The sequence below is a fragment of the Bombus affinis genome, chromosome 16, assembly GCF_024516045.1.
Source record: "Bombus affinis isolate iyBomAffi1 chromosome 16, iyBomAffi1.2, whole genome shotgun sequence".
NCBI lineage: Eukaryota > Metazoa > Arthropoda > Insecta > Hymenoptera > Apidae > Bombus > Bombus affinis.
In genome coordinates, this window is record NC_066359.1 from 2249361 (window position 1) to 2265561 (window position 16201).

The 16201-nt window shown below is 29.8% G+C and overlaps 2 protein-coding genes across 6 annotated transcripts; one reads left to right on the top strand and one right to left on the bottom strand.

Annotated features, from left to right (window-relative positions):
- LOC126925889 (probable histone-lysine N-methyltransferase CG1716) lies at positions 1-15839 on the bottom strand. Of its 5 annotated transcripts, XM_050741871.1 has the most exons (13): positions 8226-8435; positions 7830-8145; positions 5349-6967; positions 4528-5184; positions 4350-4469; positions 4134-4262; positions 3861-4062; positions 3689-3786; positions 3425-3590; positions 2278-3340; positions 1238-2022; positions 813-1148; positions 1-701 (listed from the first exon to the last, which is right to left on the bottom strand). In XM_050741871.1, the coding sequence occupies exons 2-13, from the start codon at positions 7830-7832 to the stop codon at positions 546-548; spliced, it is 5334 nt and encodes a 1777-aa protein (XP_050597828.1). In that variant the 5' UTR covers positions 7833-8145; positions 8226-8435; the 3' UTR covers positions 1-545. The 5 variants fall into 5 exon arrangements, with proteins under 5 accessions (XP_050597828.1, XP_050597826.1, XP_050597830.1 ...); XM_050741869.1 differs by lacking the exons at positions 7830-8145; positions 8226-8435 and adding an exon at positions 15086-15839; XM_050741873.1 differs by lacking the exons at positions 7830-8145; positions 8226-8435 and adding an exon at positions 8648-8789.
- On the top strand, positions 8873-15663 carry LOC126925890 (uncharacterized). Its single transcript, XM_050741874.1, has 10 exons — positions 8873-9058; positions 9329-9631; positions 9741-9974; positions 10052-10335; positions 10401-10650; positions 10775-10987; positions 11074-12838; positions 12920-13533; positions 13777-13904; positions 13991-15663. The coding sequence occupies exons 1-10, from the start codon at positions 8933-8935 to the stop codon at positions 14982-14984; spliced, it is 4911 nt and encodes a 1636-aa protein (XP_050597831.1). The 5' UTR covers positions 8873-8932; the 3' UTR covers positions 14985-15663.
- Positions 15840-16201: the final 362 nt, after the last annotated feature.

Below are 16201 nucleotides of genomic sequence, written 5' to 3' on the forward strand. Positions count from 1 at the left end.
TAAGTTTGTAAATGCAAAATTTATTATTTTTAATTTCGTTTGCTTTTTATACACATTAAGAAGATAATAATTGCAACTTACTTTTATGAAACAGTTAAAAATTCTTTTACAATTTATAATTATGTACAATATTTAAGACTTTTAATATTAATTATTTCATAATACAATATTTAGTGTCATCTTTTAAAACTGATAATAAAAGGCAAAATCAATACTTAATATAATTATGCAAGATGTACATTATAGCAGGACATAAAATGCATTTTTTTTTAAAGATATAACATACATATTATTATCTACCAAATGAAAATATAAAGTTTATACATTGAATGTACGAAATTAGAAATTTCCTAATTTCTTAATGGCTAAATTACCAGAATGTTTATGAAGCATGTACAAATTCGTCTATATTACAATAATGATAATTACAGATATATATATCTACATACAGGCATTACTTAGATATATTTTTTTTAGTAGATATATTACAATGTTTAAAGTGGATTCGTATAATAAATAACAATTTCATGTCATAAGTTACATAACTAATCTTCATCAGTGCTTTTCTGATAAACTGCGCCAAATTTACTCATATACTTACGTACAAAATCTTTAGCTTTGTGTTTAACATTTTCATTACATTGTAATTCATCGACACTTTTACAGTGTTTTAATTCTTTTGCAAGTACAAAATGTGTAAGCTAAAACAGAAAAGATTTTTTAAAAATTAAATTTAACATTACTGCTTTAAAAAAAGAATGATATAATTCGTAAAAAAATTTATTTAAAAAGATTTTCTTCTGCAAACGTACCTTTCTAGCGAGATGTTTAAAATCTTCCGTATTTGTTATTCTACCTTGTTTACAATCGTTTTTCCTATACGGATTCAAAAAATGTACCATGACATTCGCCATATTTATCCTAAAAGTATCTTTAATCTTTCTCTCTGACATTGTGGATAAATCAGACGACGGTAGTTGTAATTTATTTAAACTGTGTCGTGAATGCGATTTAGATTTGTTACTACGGCGATGTCTTCGTATTTTTTCAACGTGTTCTTTAAACTTGGCTCTTTCTTTTTGACGTCGTAATTTCTCCTTTATCCCTTTGTGCGTTTTGTGATCCATACGGTCTTCTTCTCGACGTGGCTATAAAATATACAAACATAATATATAAGAATAAATACAATAATACGTATTAATTGTAATAAAAAAGAAAAACATGAAATATAACGTACGCTAATAATTCTTTCTTGAACTAAACCTTCTCTTCTTTTCTTGCCTTCCGGAAGAAGACCTGAACATCCGCTTATATTATGAACCGCACTTTTTTTAGGTGCATTATGCTTAGAACCATTTAACGATTTTTCTATCAAAGTGTTATTTAAGCTTAACTCTTCGTTTCTCGATTCTTCGTTATTGTCTTCGTCAATTTCTTCATCTTCTTCGTTGGATGAACTAGATTCTTCACTAGATTCTGAAGTCGATGACGAATCTGGTTGAACTCCAATATGATCTGGCGGAGGAGGCAACCACTGCGATATTCGTTCTTTTACGTGATAATAATATGTTCTGCCTCTACTATCAGTTGCACTCTTCCATTTGGGTGGTAAATCTATAGGAGGTGCTTCAAGCTGCGATTGTCTGAATGTAGCAGAAAATTGTTGGTCTGATTGCTTTTCAATATGTTCGTAAAGAGATTCGGTTTGGAGCGGAACCGATGTTCCGCTGGAAACTAAATTATTCGAGAGTGGCAATTGGCCTTCGGGGTATTGTTGATGACAATGAGACAGTAAAGAATAAGCTGTTGTGCTTTGATTATATACAGGCGTTTGACTTAACGTGTACACCACTGGAGGTACACCTGAAGGTATGTTACTCGACATGCCAGGTGATATTTCAGAAGAAATTGATGGTGCTAGGACATGTGAACTTTGCGGTACCATTCCGGATTGAGTATGGCTAGATACTGCCTGTGGTCCAGCTACATACACTGAAGTACATTGCTGATTTATTTCTCCATCTATAATATAATAAAATTTTATATGAATGAAATAATCATATAAGAAGAAATAGATTTAGTTTCTAAATGGTGTAAGTCAATTTCAATGGCTTTTAAGAAATATAATATACATAAGTATAAGTTATGACAAATTATCCTTTCTTTTAAGACCAATAGAAATTGTTCATTATAAAGTCAAATTTTTGGATTTACATCATTTAAGAACTATGCAACATAAATGTATAAAAATATATATATATATATATGGATTAAAACCTTGTGTAGGATATTGTTGCCATTGTCCAATTGATGGATTGTAAAAAACAGGATATCCTGTTTGTGGGTCTACCATAGCCGTGGTATGAGGATCTATACCTAATGCCAAACATCTAGTTTCATGATCTTGCCACGATTCTTGCTGTTGACGACGCTGTCGTTCTTCTTCCTCTTTAGCTACTTTTAAAGCAAATAATTGTCTGCGCTCGTATTTCGTCATTCGCGGAATTGGAACTAAGCTACTTCTTTCTTCTATTCTCTTATCTTTTGTTCGAGTATGTTCAGATTCTGGAGATTCTCGTCCTCGTCTTCTATCCCCACGTTTCTCTACTTCGTTTCTCCCATATCTATCAGATCTATGCCTGTCATACGACGTTCCTCTTTTTTCATCTTTTTCTAATTCTTCTCTGTATCCGCGATCTGCTTCTCTCTCATGTTCTTTCATTTGTTCAATTCTTTCCTTTTTCGGTATACGAAAAACTTCTTTTAAATTTGACCACTCAGCTAAAAGACTCAAAGCTAATTCAGGAATAAGATTTTGATCTGTGTTATCAGATTTTATGTCAGTAATTTCAATATTATTTTCTTGTTTTTCTGTATCAGTCAATGGATAAGAGTTTCTTTTTTCATTACTGTCATAATTAACTGATAATTCATCACTATTTGATTTTGATTTTCCTTGATCATCTTCAGGAGAATCTCCACTCAAAGAAAAATACAATCGTCTTGACCATTTTTCTACCACATTATAAATTTTACTATCCATTAACATTGTTTTATTGGGGATCGGAAGTGTATTTAGGGTTTTCAAAACTTCTAGTCGAAACTGTTGTGCTTCATCAGAATCATTAGTAGAAATATCCATAACGTAACTCCAAATCAAACGTAAACCATGATAATCCAAAAATAATCTTCGACATGGCTGTTCTCCGCTTTGTATGAGACGTAAAAGCCGTGTTCTGTGTTCTAATTCTCTGCTACGTACCATTAATCTACTTAATGTCAATGTATGGGCTCTATTTTTCAAACCACCTGAGCATAGTTTATCTATTTCTTCCTCCAACTAAAATAATATTAATAATAAATCAAATGAATTATTAAATAGTTCAAATTAGTAAAAACAGTAAATTATATTTATATTACTCACATCTTCATCTTCCATATAATCAGTTTGTTTCTTTTCACCTTTCTTTTTCTTCATATCTTTCTCACGTTTTTCTTTCTTTTCAATCTTTTCTTTTTCTTCCTCAGGCGTTTCACCGATCCAACCGCGACAATTGGGTGCTTCACAAAAACATTTTTGTGCCTCTTTGCTAATTGTGCAATAAAATTTTGCACAAGGGACATACTTTGTTACATATCATTAATGTACAAAAGTACTAATCAATTAAAATACTATTAACATACATACCCATAACGTTGAAAATGATAGTCAAATGTAATTTCTTCACCAGCAGCTATAAATTTTTTATTAAAAAAGCCAATTCTCAATTCACCATTCACTGTCCACTGTACAAATATCAATTATAAAGATAAAGCTCTATATATATAATTTAGAATTTACTTTTACTAATTATACTTACTTTTTGAGTTTCAGAATTTGGATCGCAACTGTGATTTATGAATCGAGAAACATTTCCTTTCAGAGTTGCATCTATGATTTGATCTGATTTTAATGCCATAAAATAATAATGTTTATTTTTATCTTTTGAATATTCTTTTGCTCTACGTCGAAAATCTTTTGGATCAACTACTTCACCTACATATTCCATTATAAATTCTCCTCTGATTTTTAAAAATAGCATTTATTAATAAAGAATTTTATTATATTATAGTTGTAAAAAAAACTTACTTACGCTAACAAGTCAACCATAGCTCGTAATCCGAACCCCTTTTTTTCTGTTCTAAATACTTCACATTTTGCATATTCACAGTTTTGAAATCTTTTATTTGTGCAACGATCACCTACTACACATCGAGGGCCGCTAGAAAATACATAACATATTGTATAAAGCTTATTTTTTTATTAACGTTTTACATTTAATTTAAATGTATGAATATATAATATGTACCACTCTATCATAAGAAGTCTATTTAGACAGTCTTCTCCACAACCTAGTTCTCCTCTTTCAATTTCTTCTTCTGTTAAAAAGCAATCACATACCATTCTCTTCGTCTCCTTATTTGTGTATCTAAAAGTATTATTATTATACATATCATAATTTCATGGGCTTTATTCTATTTACATACCTTTCTGTCAAATATAAATTTTCACGCAAATATTCAAACTGACTTAGCCTTTCTTCCATTTCTCTGTCTTTTATTTCAGGAACCATAGGTAATAAAATTCTTGCACCTACAGTTTTTGGAATTTGCACAATATTATTATTGTTAACTGATGTCGATACCTCTTTTGTTTGTTCTGTCTCTGTATTAGATTGAAAATTTGTAATTGTTGCTGATCCAGATGGAGAATCTGAAGAATTAATATCTATTAAAGATCCACTTGTGGTTTTAACAGTTGAACATGATCCGGATTCAGATATATTTGCAATTATAGTTCCAAATACAGATCCAATTGCTGATGTAGATACAGTCCCTGTATTTGATCCACCCATTTCGAGTTCACTTGATCTTCGCCAACGAGATTTTACTTTAACAGGTTTAGAGGAATCTGAATCGTAGCCTGTAGTATTACAAGTTGTTGCTAGCAATGTAAGAGACTCAAATGTATTTACTGTCTTACTGATATTAGTTTCTTTATCTAATTGTGATTCAGATATATTATCCATTTTCATTTCTTGAGCAATTGAAACAACATTATTAGCTACTTTTTCTCGTTCCTGTTGAACACTAGTTTTTGAAATATCTACATTAGGTTTCATAACTAAACCACGTCCTCGTGATCTATAAAATGGCATAAAAACAAATCATCCTTTTGTTTTAAATTCACCTAAACTCGTGTATACATATTTTCAATAATATGATTAGAAAGTCTGTTTGTTTTAGTTAATTTGTTTAAAAAAATATTTTATATGATTTACATATTTATATTATATTAAAATACGTACCTTTGTTTCATTAAACCAATTGACCTAATTCTACTACTCCTCCTTACACCAGAACTATTTGATCCACTTTCTGAACCTGTTGTGTCAGTGCTACCACTTCTGCTTCTAAACTCAACCTTTTTATCGATATCATTTGAATTATTATTACATTTTGTATCAAATTCTGTTAATTTACAGTTACTCATAGATAATAGTGTATCATTACTATTATCACTGCTACTAGATAGTTTTGTATCTTCCCCATCAATTTTGCTATCCATTTCACTATCACCATACAATTCCTCATTAACCTGTTGCAAATGTACTGTTTTACGTTGATTTCCATTTTTTTTATCTGATAATACTTTTGATTTTAGTAAATGCTGATTTGTACAGTCCATCTTATCATTGCAAGAATCATTATTTAACTCTGTAATACTTTTCTCTACAATATCAACCAATATAGCAGAGTTATTTGATTGATGCAGTTGTTCCATTTTATCTAGTATTGAGGAACTGCTTTCTTCATCAACACTCATTGGTATCACCTTCTCTGTGTTTCCAGCAATTTGTAATGGAGACATTATGTTTTCTGTATTGGATAAATCATTAACTAATTTTTGTATTTCTTTTGAAGGTTCACTAATTTGCATATCTGCTAATTTGTTATCTATCTTACAGAACACATCATCTTTAGATAAAGTTTCTTGCAACCTTTTTGTATATGCATCTTTATTTGCATATGGGTCTCCTTGATCATTACTTATATCCTTACTATGAGTATATGATTTTTCTAAATTAGTTGATTTGTTATTTCTATCATTAGAAGTCATTGGCACATCTATACATAAGGCTGGCATGGAATTCCCCGTTTTATGTAAATTACACACGTCATTTTGCGTATTGCAATAACATTCATTATTAGGTGTATTTCTTGAATCAGATTCTATTAACATGGATTCCATGCCATTTTCATTTTGTATCACAGTGTATTCTACAAAATTTTTTGTTTCTAAAGAGGGAGTGTTTACAACTAATACTTCTTTTACAATTACGTTGTCATTTTGTTTTAAGCTGCAACCACTACCCTTAAGTTCTTCTTTAACTTCCATCTCTTCGCATATTACAGTTTCTTCTATTACATCTTCTGGCCATATTTCGATTTCAGCAGAATCGGATTCAGTTACAATTTCTTTATTCGGATTACCAACAACTACTTGTTGAACATCTTCAGGACTAAGTTTATTAGATTGATCAACTATAATGTCTATTCCATCTTGACTATCACTTTCACTAGCATCTTTTTTATACTGGGATGTTGTGGAATATGAACACTCTTCATTAATTGCAAGTACATTACTATTAGAAATGTTCTTATGCTTGTTATGCTTCCTTAAAGAATTTTGATTCTTTTTTGGAAGTACTTGGGTTTGGTATTCTGTGGTACTTTTACTATCTTCTGAGTTGTTTGAGTAAGATATTTGTAAAACATCTCCATTAATCTTTTTTTCTTCTAATTGCTTTTTGGCTATTTGTCTACTAGATTTTCGAACAGGTACATATTTAAGTGATGTTTTTACGGATGATTTCATTTCATTTTTACGTCTACGTGCCATTTTGATTCCATGTATTCTTCTAATCTGAAACGTATGTGAGAAAGAAAATTTGAAACAATGTATACAAAACTATAATATTCACAACTATCTTACATTATTGAAATATATAATACGATTGTAAAAAGTAAAAGAATATATATATATATATATATATATAATCAATAATATATTGCAATACACTATATGGTTTAGATATGAAATATTACTAAAATAATATCATATAATTATATTAATTATACTGTATTTTTTCTTGTACCAAAAATATTAGCTTTGTATCACTTAGAAAGCTTGAGATCAAAAGTGAATATATCAGTATGAAGAAATGTCACCATTTGTTTTACTGCAGTCTTTTATTCTAGATAAACTCAATTTTCTTATATAATAATAACAAAATATAATAAAATTTAGATTAGCTACATGATGATACAAAAATTAATTTCATACAAGTTATGTTTATTATAATAAATAATAGGTAAAAAAAATAATAAGGTTACATGTTTTCTCCTTTTCCTCTAATACCTTTATTTGTTTGAAATAAAAGGAAAGATAAATACACATGCAAAACACAATGATTGTTTAGAAACTCTGAGCAACTGAGCTTATAATGAAGAGGTACTCCATTTATGCATTGTTTCAAAATGGATTATTCACAGCTTTCATGAAAATCAAAATCTTGACTTACAACCAATACCGATTCATTATTTTCTGTTGCAGTGATTTGCATTATATAGATATTTTAAACTTCCAGTATCATTTAGGTGTTACACATTTAGGACTATTACAAAAATAGTTCTTATTAAAGCTTGATAAACATAGTTTTTTATCAAGATATGCATCTGCTCTTGTAATATCGAAAATTAAACGGAATATATCATCAATTACTTACCATATGTCCCTAAAACTGCTTTTTTAAACTGAATTACAATCATTGTTTAAAATATTTCATCGACATTTTTTAATAATACACATTTTTTTACAATTATTAGATTTTCTCTGTAAGCATAAATGCGATAATTTTATCAGAGATCATCGCAAATACTGATGAGATAAATATGGAGTTAACAATTTTGAACGTTGTTAAAAAAGTTTTGGAAATTCAATAATATACAATTGTGCACTATACACATTGATAGAAGTTTGAGGTAATATAGATATCTTTCCTTGCCCTCTTTGATTGTTTCACTTTACAATCATCACCTTTGCTATAAATGAAACGATAACTTTTGTCCTAGCGAATATTTTCGTAGCTGATTTACGGTTTGTTTAGGCAAACATTAATCACCTGAATGGATTCATCACTGAGAAGCGCAAAGGATATGTAATACTTAAATGATAAAGTGTATATCTCAAGCGTGTACGTAGTCGCCACTGAATATTGCTTGTTTGTAACAATACCGACCACGACCGTGATACCGACTGTACAAGATACAAGGCTGACGCTTTACTCTTTAGTAACTTCATGAATCCTTATTCAAGAAATTATATTCCCCTAGATATATGTTATGAAACAAAAAACAATTATATCACGCTATGCACTTGTCTGCATAGGTGATAATTATAACATGTATAATAATTATATATATATATATATTCATAAAAAGTTACTATTTTTAGAATATAAGATATTTTATTATATATTTATTTCTATGACCTTCTCATAGACAATTGATCTTATTATAGATTTTATTATATGTTATATATTACCTTGTTATAAACATTAAATTCATCGACAAAAGAAATAATATTCCGGTAAATATGTTAGATGTTATCAGTAATTCTTAGTAATTTATGTTTGAATTACACGCGCGCAAGTTTTACCGTAAAAATTTCTAACGGCGCCGTGAATGTACAGTTACAAAACCACTAGGAACAATGCTCCGTTGATTGGTGGAATGTAAGAATGGCCGTTCCTACTATTTTAAATTCGAGTTAAGGAATATTTTATAATAAATCTATTCGAATAACAGATAGCTTTTACCTGAATGAATTATGTCTATTAATGTTACTGTTAATGGGAATCGTTTGAATATTCGCAGAGGAAGAATGGTACTATCTGATTTAGATCAAATTAAGAAAAATGAGCGTGATCGTCGACGAAGGTTACGTTTGGAGCAGGTACACATATTATGAATTATGTAAAAATTAAAAGATAAATTTAAAAAGTATGAAATAGAAATATGAGATGTATAATAATAATGAAGTACAAAGAAACAATCTTTATTTATTAATGATATAAATATAAGTTATTAAATACATACTTTGTATTGAATATTGTAACATTATAGTAATTATTTTATTGCATTAAAAGTAGATAAAATATTAATATGGTTGATGACAAGATTAATAATAAAAAGATTGGAAGAATCACTTAAGAAATTTGCACAGGTGCGCCAACAATCAAAAGAAATATCAGATAGACTTTTGAAACGTACAAAATGCATAGCTAAAGAGGAACTTAGAAAGCTTGAAAATAATGATAATTTAGGTTTGAAACAAATATACAATGGAAAAATCATGGAAGTTCAACAGAAATATCAAGAGGACATGGCAGATATTGGTCAAGCACATATGTCTGCTACATTAGAACCAGATCATGATACATTGATCAAGGAGCAATTTAGGAAGAATCAATTAGCAGCATTAAAAAGAGGAAAAGAAGCAATGAAGCAAATGAAAAATATTCAGCAGGTATAATTTTGTTTTTTCATACATTTAGTTACATTGTAGAGAATTTTTATAAATATTCATACATTGTGCTAGAATAAAATTTATGAGTGATTAAATAAAATCTATGCAGACGGATAATACACAACAACAGCGTCAAGAAAGATTACATCAAGTGAGAGAAATAGAGAACTTTAGGTCTACAATGGTAGCAAACCTTCCCAAGAAAACAATATCTGAAGAAAATACTATATGTATATCTATTCAGAAAGAAACTGAAGAGAAAAATAAACAAGAAAAGATGTCTAAAAAGATGAAGAAACATGTTTGTAAGAAATCACCTGGGAAGACAAAAACCAATATAAAAGTATATTATTTCTAAATAACTTTGATATAACATCAGTAGAGTCAAGTATATATATATATATTGGAACTTTTTTATAGGTTGTAAGAAATGATATTAAGATAAGTTCTCCAGCTAAATCTCCAGTTAAGTCTGCAATTAAATCTCCAGTTAAATCCACAGTTAAATCCCCAGTTAAATTGAAGGCAAAAACAATAGAAGAAATTCAAGAAAATGATTCTCCAATTCTAGAACAGCAATCTACTCCTAACTCAGTTATAGAACTATTGCCTGCACAAACTGCACATGCTACTGAACTTAAGTTTGACAATAAAACTTCTGAACAAAAAGTACAAAATATTCAGATAAAAGATAAAACAACAAGGTATGTATTATAATACTTAAAATTAAAAAGAATATGATGTTTAACAAATATCTTGGATGTTAAAGGTATAATCCAGATGACTATGTACAAACAACTTCAGATTCTACTAATAGTGATAGTTCTAGTTCATTTAGTGATGATTCATCATATTTTTCTGATAGTGGCGAACAATATATAAACAGAGAAACAAAAACACCAAGATATGTAAAATGCCCAACTACTGATAAAGTACACTTATATGATCATAAAAAGCATCATAGTAATGTGTATGATCAACCAACTGGTGTAGTTGAAAAAATACAAGCATGGGATGAGGTTTGCAATGAGTAGTATAATAAATATTGTATTTACATTCTAGTCATATGATATATTAGCCATTCATGAAAATTTAAAAAGGAACATAAAAAAATATTCATTGATATTAAACATGTGTTCACAGCCAAGTGCAATGGATTTGGCTCAAGAAATTGAACAAGCACAAACTGTTCAAACACGCGTATTAGAAAGTCGTAAACACAGCGCGAAGAAACGAGGAGAAGATGCAGTATTAAGAGAAAAAGTACGCCGGGATTATCAAACACTTATGCAACATCTAGATCAACTTACAAATGAAGAACGTAAATTAAAAGCCAGTCAAGTCGAACATTATCCGGTATATATCTTATTTTAACGTTCCAAGTTTCACCATATACATATGTCTCATTAATTACAATGTTTCTTCTTGCAATTTCTATTTAGAAAGATACATATGTACAGGAAGAACGAAGAAAAATGTTACGAGACCAACACAAAACGAAATTAAATCGTGCACTAAAAACGTTATTAAATGAAGAACAATGTACGTCGTACCCTGTAGAAAGACAAATTACTCTTACACCAAGAAAGCATGATGAAAACATAGATGATTGTGTTAATTGGGAAGAATCATGTTGCTTTAGTCAATGTACAGAAACTAGCAAAATTCCACAAAGCAAATGCAAAGAGAATGGAATCTCACGTGAAGAACAAATATTAGATATGTTAAAAAAGGTTGAAAGACAGAAGCGATTGTTATTACAAGAATTTGGAGCAAATTTACCAAACGACATTTTTAATGCATCTATAAAGCCCTTGTTTGAAAGAGATAAATCAGTTCAGACTCAGTCACCTACTCAAGTCGTGCCTATCCAAAAACCTATATCGCCAGAAATCACAGTCATAAATGCATCTTTTGATGAAAAAAGTAAAAAAGATAAAACAGAAGAAAAAAGTGATATATCTGTGAAAAAAGTAGAAATTGCTGTACAAACTATGACAGGAGATAAGAGTAGAGAAACTGTAGCTCAAGATAAAAGTACGCAAGTAGAATTGGTGCCACAGAAGGAAAGTGAATCTACTTCTGTTACTGATGAAATTAAGACAATTACAGACCATTACCCAATTGAACCAAAAATTACGGTTATTAGAGCGGGAGTAGACAGTAGCGAATCAACAAGTTCTGAGACAATAAACGGAATTACTGACATTGATGAAGAAAGCCCGGAAATAACGCACAAAAAGAAAAAGTACGTCATGAAAACATCGAAGCCAATTCCGACAAAAATATGTCACAAATCATGTTCAACTCGTCCATGCAAACCTTCGACTCCTACAAAGAAATATTCAAAATTTTTGTCGAAATCGCAATATAGCAGTCCAAGAAGGTGTACGAGTACGGAAGATGTGCCTAGTAAAAAGATTAGAATGTATGTGGATAAAAGTGGATTAAATATTAAAGTACAGCCACCTCCGGTTGCAGAAATTGCTGTAGATGTTAATACGCAAAGTACTCAGGTTTATTCAACGGGCACTCACGAACAACAACAGGTCACTACGAGTAAACAACAATGGATTCAATCCAAGTCAAAAAGAATTAAAATAAAGGATGTTTCAGACTCATCAACGTCTTTTGCTAGTCCACCACCAGTAAAGCCTAGAGATATATTTGAAGCGTTAGGCAATAATATCTCTATTCTCGAACTGTTAGATTCATCAACAAACGAAAGCTTAAGGCTTTTGAGGAGAGATGTTAGTCCAGTATCAACACCTGAAACCCCATCACCACGTACCATGAGGATGCCTTCAAATATACCTGATCTAGCTAGAATTAAAAAATTACTTAGATATCCATCCACAGATACTCAAACATATAATAATGATGATAATAATAATATTAACAACAAGTCATCGTCCACCAAAAATGATTATTCAACATCAACAGATATATCTCAACATCAGCAAAATGATCGTCCATTATCAAGAAAGATTAACGACGTACATTTGAAAGTTCCAGCTTCATTAGGATTTTGTTTATGTAATAATCCAGAATGTAAACAAGAACATACTAAATTTGATGAAATTCGTAATTATGCATTAAAAAATTGCCCACAGATATTACAAAAGTACGAAGATCTTCAAACTACGTGCGCTGAGAGAATAATTTCTTTGACACATCTTATTGAAAAAGTTCGAAATGAACAAAGAGGTACATTACTTCTATTAATTACTAACAATTAAGTAATGAAGTTTAAGGAGAGGAAAATTATTATTATATGATTTTGTTTAGGTATGGAAATGTCCATGATCGATCCATCTCGACTTGATGAAACCAGTTTGATGCAGTTACCTGAGCCACGAGAGAGGTCTGATCTGGAAAATGTTCATAAACTTGTAGAAAATATAGAAGCGATTCATAATCAACTTGCAAAAACATTAATCGAATCTCAAAGGATTATTAAAAGCAAGGCAATTAAAGAAGAACCTGATCAAATTAAAGAAACACAAACAACAATAACTCCAACAACCGATGATGTAATTTGCCCTGATGAACAAGAAATAGAAGTAGAAAAAAAAAGAGCCAAGCCAAAGATTATAAACGAGGAAAAAGTGAATATTCAGTTGAATAGATTCAAAGTACATAAATCAGCTCAAGTGTTAACATCAACACCAGAACATGATACTAAACTGATGAAACATTATGAGGAAGAACTGATAGAAAAAATATCGAAAGAAATTTTGGAACAAAGTGAAGGTTTCAATAATAATAATTTAATTACATCAAAAGAAATTTCAACTATAAAACATTCCATACAAACTTCAACGGATAATGATGATTTTAAAAGTAATATTTCCAGAATAGAAAGAAATGATACAACTACAAGGAAACATTCTAATAAAGAGGTATAATTTATGTTTTTTAATTAGTAATAATAACATTTATATAATTAAATACAATATGATATACTGAAAGTATAGTACTACTGAATGGACCCCAATTTTTCATAACAAATCATAATGAATCGAATATGAAGAATACATTTTTTAAATAAACTTTTTTTCTGTCTGTTAGCACAACATTTTGTTACATAACTTATATATAATTATTTAGTTATTTATATATTGTCAATTATTATGTTGTTCTAGTCAAAAAGGATTAAAGATTTTGTTCCAATGCTAACTGATATTCCAAAAGTATCGAAAGCTGTAGATAATTTAGCACATTCTAATGGAAGAAGTAAACCACCAGTGAGTTTACTTAGTGGGCCATATAGGTAAAATTTTATTTTTTTCATATTTTTTATATTTTCATAATTTAATCTTACATTTTTGGTACGATTATAATAAAATCGAATTCCAGGCCGGAAATTGAATCATCAGGTCATGAATTATCAACGATAATTGAATTCGACACGCCGGATACCGTAAATAAAAGTCATAATGCCAGAAGTCCATTATCAGCGAAGAAGGTAGCAGAGAGTCAAATAACGAAATCTACTGCTATAGTAAAGCCATCCGAACACATTGCTTCTTCGCTTAATTCACATAATCAACGTGCAGAAAAGTTGTGTAATTCTTCAGTTACAAAATTATCTTTAAAAGAGTTAGTAAAAGAGGCCTCGATATTTCTTGATTCACCTAAAACATCTAAAAATATAGGAAATCAAAATTTAATGGGAAGTAAAAACGAAGGAAGAGAAGGTATTGCCGAGGAGATGAACGATAGAAAATTACAGCGTAACACGGTTAATCAAAAATCATCGCAGATAGAGGAATTGCAGCTTTTTTATCCTAGTATTGATGCAAATAAGGAATGTAAAGATAATAAGGATAAAATCACATCTACAAGTTCAAATAGTTTTTCTGAATTATCGGGTGTTTCACAAATAGCAAGTACCCCATCTTCTACTATATTAAAATATGCATCATCTCCGGAAGAAATGGAAATTGCTCTTAAAAAACTTGGTCTAGGTTGGGCGATTACGACGTTGAAAAAAACACGTGAAGCAAGCGCTTTGAGCTCATCATCGAATTCTGATGCAACACCGATGAATACTGCTAAAAGAATATCACCTGTTAAGAAGCAATTCGATAGTAATTACGGTTTACCAGATTTTAGTGACGTGTCTTCGATATCTATTAAAGAAGCTAGTAAAAGTACAGAGCAAGCAGTTCTCTTAAAAGGTAGAACTTCTACACCAAAGCTACAAAACTCGAATTCTAATAGCGAGAGGACGAATTCAATTAACACAAATATATCTGAAAATTTTCAAGAACCTGACAATGGTTTAATAATTTCAAATATATCTCTTACGAAGACGAAATCTAGCATTAAAAAGTTAGAAAATCTATGATGTATTTTTACACTTTTATCTAGTAACATTTATTATAAATATTTAAAAATATACAATGAATTAGTGAAAAATCAGTTTAAAATTTTGCTTCTTGTCAGTACCATTGATTCACTGGTAGACTGCATCACCGTACACAAAGTAGAGCACTGCACTTATTTCATGTAATTCTACAGAGATAATTTCTGAGAATTTCAGCTTCAATTTAATTCCTGAATAGTTCAAGAATTCGCCTTATAGACCGAGAAATATAATTTTTTAAATTTCTCATAAAGGAATTAGTTCCGCGTTATTACGTTATTATTACGTTATAATGTATTACGTTATATAATATTAAGTTACATTGTGTTACGTTATAATGTATTACGCTATATAGTACTACGTTATAATGTATTACGTTATATAATATTACGTTACATTGTGTTACGTTATATTGTATTACGATATTTTATATTACGTTATATTATATTACGTTTTGCCCTTCGTACAAATATTGGGCAGAAGGCGTATGTTACCATGATCGCCGACGGATATAAAAACGGACATAGTGGGGATATCAAAAGATGACAAAGGAAAGCAAGTGGATCAACAGAGCAGTTGTGAATTGGTAGTCGTCAGTAGGAGTGGCGAGTCGAGAGTTGTGAAGTTGCTGGTAAAGCAAATAAATAAACTGTTGAACAAAGCGCCGAGTATTCATTAGGCACCTTTCACGTTCTACACCTCATTCATATTGTATTACGTTATATCGTATTACGTAATATTGCATTACGTTATATAGTATTACTTTGTATTTTATTACGTAATAATGTATTACGTTATATCATAACACGCTATATTATATTACATTATAATGTATTACGTTATATTGTATTACATTATAATGTATTACTTTATATAGAATTACGTTATAATGTATTACGATGTAATGTATTACGTTATATAGTATTACGTTGTAGTATATAACGTTATCTTGTATTACGTTATATAATATTTTGTTGTCCATGGATTGAACGATTTTTAAAACTTGCTTATAACTAACTAAAAAACCGGGGAGAGAATATTCATATGAAACTAATCTTTATTAATTCCTTACTCTAATTAATTATTATTATATTAATTCATTAATTCTTTCTCTTCCTGTCCTAAAACTCTCATTTGAGCCTTTTAAAATTGAAAAATTGTGCCTAGCAACCGAATAATTTGGATTTTTTAATTTTGCC